Here is a 3,994-nt window from a genome sequence, read left to right on the forward strand (position 1 = left end):
CATATCCAGTTCAAATGCTGCATGATTTACATGTATGCTGAACAGGAATAAGTCACATTGTCGCAAACCTTACTCTGGTTCATTTGAAATAAATGCTTCAAACACACTTCGCTCGTAATTAATTCAAAACACATTCATGTAATTTGAAAGCTTAATGCACATGTTAATGCAAGAAACAATGAATGGTAAACTAAGCTGTAATTGTATGTTCATCTCTAGCAAAGTGCTTAGGGTCTTAACAACAGGAAAAGGCCGGGGAGTCAATACTTTGTTAACCGCTGCAAAATAACAACTCAACAAAATGAAAGTACGTTATAAACATGCCAATTTTCAGCTTTATAATTCAGTGGCTAAACGCATTTTGAGCTGTTAGAAACAAATTTAGACCATCGACAAGAGGGAACGCTCAGAACTTCCTTGTATTCCATTATTGTCTCTAAACAAACATCGTAAACTAAGGTCGATTTGTATTTTGCTTATCAGAAATCAATTTGTATATCGTTGTTGCCAAAATGAAAGGGTGGACCATTCAAATCATCTCAAGTATAAACACAAATATAACTTTCAAATTAGCCATATATATATATATATTGGTTTCTTTCTAGGAACGGAGACATGGCAGAGGAAGATAGTTATGAAGATGTTACCTCATGATCAAGTAACAGGTTTTCTGGCTTTATGTCCCTGTGAATGACATGCTTCTCATGACAGTACGCCAGTGCTTGTGTGAGACTTGCAATATACTACACAAGAACCAACCAAAGTATCAAAAGTCAAAGAACAAACCTAAAGGAAGTTTTCTACATAAATGAAATTATGTGTTCGACTACTATATAAATGATTTTCAGATAAATTCTGGTCATGTAAAGGAAGAATATTAGTTCATTGTTCAACATTAACACAGAAGAAATAACATAAACAAGGCACTATGAAAATGGAAAACAGCAACTGATACAAGTGCAACCGAAAATTGCTCCATCTTTCAAGGAAACTATTTAAAAGACCATTCCTTACATGTCATAGTAATAGATAATGAAAGCACTGGATCTCTATCCTCTTTGTTTGGATTCGGGGGAAGAGGCAACCAGTTGAACCAATTCAAAAGCTCACAACCTAAAGCTGGTTGAGTCGGCAATGAGAACCTCAGAATCTATTCGCTCCATTTGGACCCGTCTCGTTCCAATATTCAATAATCTAGAGCTCTCTAACACAAAAATTTACTAATATATGCTTATGACAAAGTACATGAAGTAAAAAGGGCAGCCCGGTGCACTAAGCTCCTGCTATGCGCAGTGTCCGGGGCAAGGCCCGACCACAAGGATCTATTGTATGCAGCCTCACTTTGCATTTTTGCAAGGAGCTGTTTCCGAGGCTTGAACCCGTGACCACCTAGTCACATGGCAACACTGGTAACTTCAAATTAAATCAAGTACAGAAACAAATACAACAACAACAACATACCCAGTGTAATCTCGCAAGTGGGGTCTGGGGAGGGTGGTGTGCGCGGAGACCTTACCCCTACCTTGTGAAGGTAGAGAGGTTGAATCTGAAAGACCCTCGGCTCAAATAAAGCATATCAAAGCAGATTTGGAAAGAAAGAAGTATAGAAACAAATCATGACTGCATAACTATGTGCTTTTGTTTCAAATTCTTTTCATCTTATATAGGGAGAGAGGAAGCAATAGGATGTGACATACTACAGCAGCTTGTTCCTCAGGCAGGCGACCGGTCTTCCTAAGCTCCCTGTAGAGCTCACCGCCATGAGCGTACTCCAAAATCAAGTAAATCCGCTCCTCATCATGAAACCAGCCATATAGCCTCAGTACATTCGGGTGGCGAAGACTCGTTTGAATCTCCATTTCCCTCCTGAGTTGATGATGCAGCCTGTATTTCTCTATTTGCTCCTTGAATATCACCTTCAACGCAACTATAAATCCACTCTGCTCATCCACATGGTCCAAAAGAAAAAAAAAAGTTCATCAACGCCCACTTGATACTTTTTTCTAACAAATAAACTAATAAGATGCAAAGCTAGAATTTCAACTTTATGGGTTCTAAATTTTAGAATGACGACTTCATTACTACATTCTACCACAACAACAACATACCCAATGTATTCCCACAAGTGGAGTCTGGGAAGGGTAGAGTGTCTTTTTCCGATAGACCCCCGGCTCAGGACAAAAGACAGTATTAAAAAGACATAATAAAAACAAAAACGGGATGTAATAACGCATCAATAGAATAACAAAAACAAGATGCCCACAGGGTAGTACTATAAACTATCTATCAGAAATCACAAACATCACCAAAACACCACGAACAAGAGACTACAAGACAAACGTATTTCATCCCAATGTAACCTGATTCATAAAATACACTGTTTGTGCAAAAGCTACAAGGTTCGGCCAAACTCATATCCGTACTTCTAGCTCTGCCCTTAATCTAATGCACATATATGTAAACGAGATTTTTTTTTGTTGTTGTTGACAACCGTAGTGTCTGAGCCAGCTTACACGCACCTCGACTAATTCCACGGGATACCTGCCACCTCCTACCCGCAACAGGTACTAGATAACTATGTCCACCAAGGCTAGGACGGATGGTAAGAAATCACCTAGTGCCTCGACTAATTCTATGGGATACCTGCCACCTTCCACCCTCAACAGGTACTAGATAACTATGTCCACCAAAGCTAGGACAGATGGGAAGAAATCACCTAGTGCCTTGACTAATTCCACCGGATACCTACCACCTCTCACCAGCAACAAATGTCATGTAACTATGTTCACCAAGGCTAGGACAGATGGCAAGAAATAACCTAGCGCCTTGAAAAATTCCAGGGAAGAGATCACCTAGTATTTGTTTCTATTGGGAATTGAACCTGAGATCTCATGGTGCTACAACACACTTCGTTGAAGCACTAGGTCACACCGTTGGGTGCATAAATATACACTTGTTTGTGCAAAAGCTACTGCTACTGGGTTCGACGGAACTCAATTTCATACTTGTAGCTCCGTCACTAAATCTAATGTGCATACGCATATACAAGAATACACACAAAAAAAAATACACTTGTTTGTGCAAAAGCTATTGCTACTGGGTTCGATCGAACTCAATTACATACTTGTAGCTCCGTCACTAAATCTAATCTGCATACGCTTATACAAGAATGTACAGAAAAATAAGTGTGTGTGTGTGTGTATTCAAATTACCTTGATTTCGCGGGCGAGGTATACACGGCCGAATTTGCCTTTTCCGAGTGGTTTTCCGATCTCGAAATCGTTGAGAGACCATTGCTTTTTAGGGATTTTTGGTGGTTTTAGAGATTTCGAAGCCATTATGGAGAAAAAATTAACACTGTAAATTCAAATTTTGGGGGAGTTTTATTTTGGAGGGAATTTAGGGATTTTGAAATATGGCGGGTCGGGTCGGGTCGGGTCGGAAGTTGGATCCGATTTCAGTTTTGGGGTTGGGCTGAAGTGATATGCTACTACTACTGAGATTATAGTCGCCAACCAAATATATTAAGGGGTCGTTTGGTTCGTAGATTAAATTATCTTGAGATTACAGTTCTGAAATTATAATTTTTGAATTAATTTATCCCCTTTTGAAATCGTTAAGAGACCATTATTTTAATAGCGATTTTTGGTGGTCGTTTTGGGAGGTATTAGAGATTGTGAAGTCATTTTTGCAAGTGATTTTTGAAGAAAATATACGCTGTAAATTCAAATTTGGGGCTTTTTATATTGGAGGGAATTTAGGGATTTTGAATTTAGGAATCGGTTCGGGTCGAAAGTTGGATCCAATTTTTATTTTTGGGTTGGACTTAAGTTATATGCTGCTACAAGTGAGATTATAGTCGCTAACCAAATATATTAAGGGTTCGTTTGGTGTGTAGAGTAAATTATCTTGAAATTATAGTTTTGAAATTATAATTCTGGACAAATTTATCTCCTTTCGAAAACGTTGAGAGTCCATTCTTTTATAGGGATTT

At 38.6% G+C, this 3,994-nt stretch overlaps 1 protein-coding gene across 1 annotated transcript; it reads right to left on the bottom strand.

Moving 5' to 3' along the window:
- Nucleotides 1–647: 647 nt before the first annotated feature.
- Nucleotides 648–3,470, bottom strand: LOC124893520 (serine/threonine-protein kinase Aurora-3-like; the record flags this gene model as incomplete). The annotated part of the gene is given in 3 exon segments (XM_047404499.1): nucleotides 648–743; nucleotides 1,698–1,940; nucleotides 3,213–3,470. Coding segments are annotated over 3 exon segments (465 nt in total), but the record flags the coding sequence as incomplete, so codon positions are not given.
- Between the last annotated feature and the right edge of the window lie 524 nt (nucleotides 3,471–3,994).

This window comes from Capsicum annuum, unplaced genomic scaffold (genome assembly GCF_002878395.1).
Source record: "Capsicum annuum cultivar UCD-10X-F1 unplaced genomic scaffold, UCD10Xv1.1 ctg60856, whole genome shotgun sequence".
Classification (NCBI taxonomy): domain Eukaryota; kingdom Viridiplantae; phylum Streptophyta; class Magnoliopsida; order Solanales; family Solanaceae; genus Capsicum; species Capsicum annuum.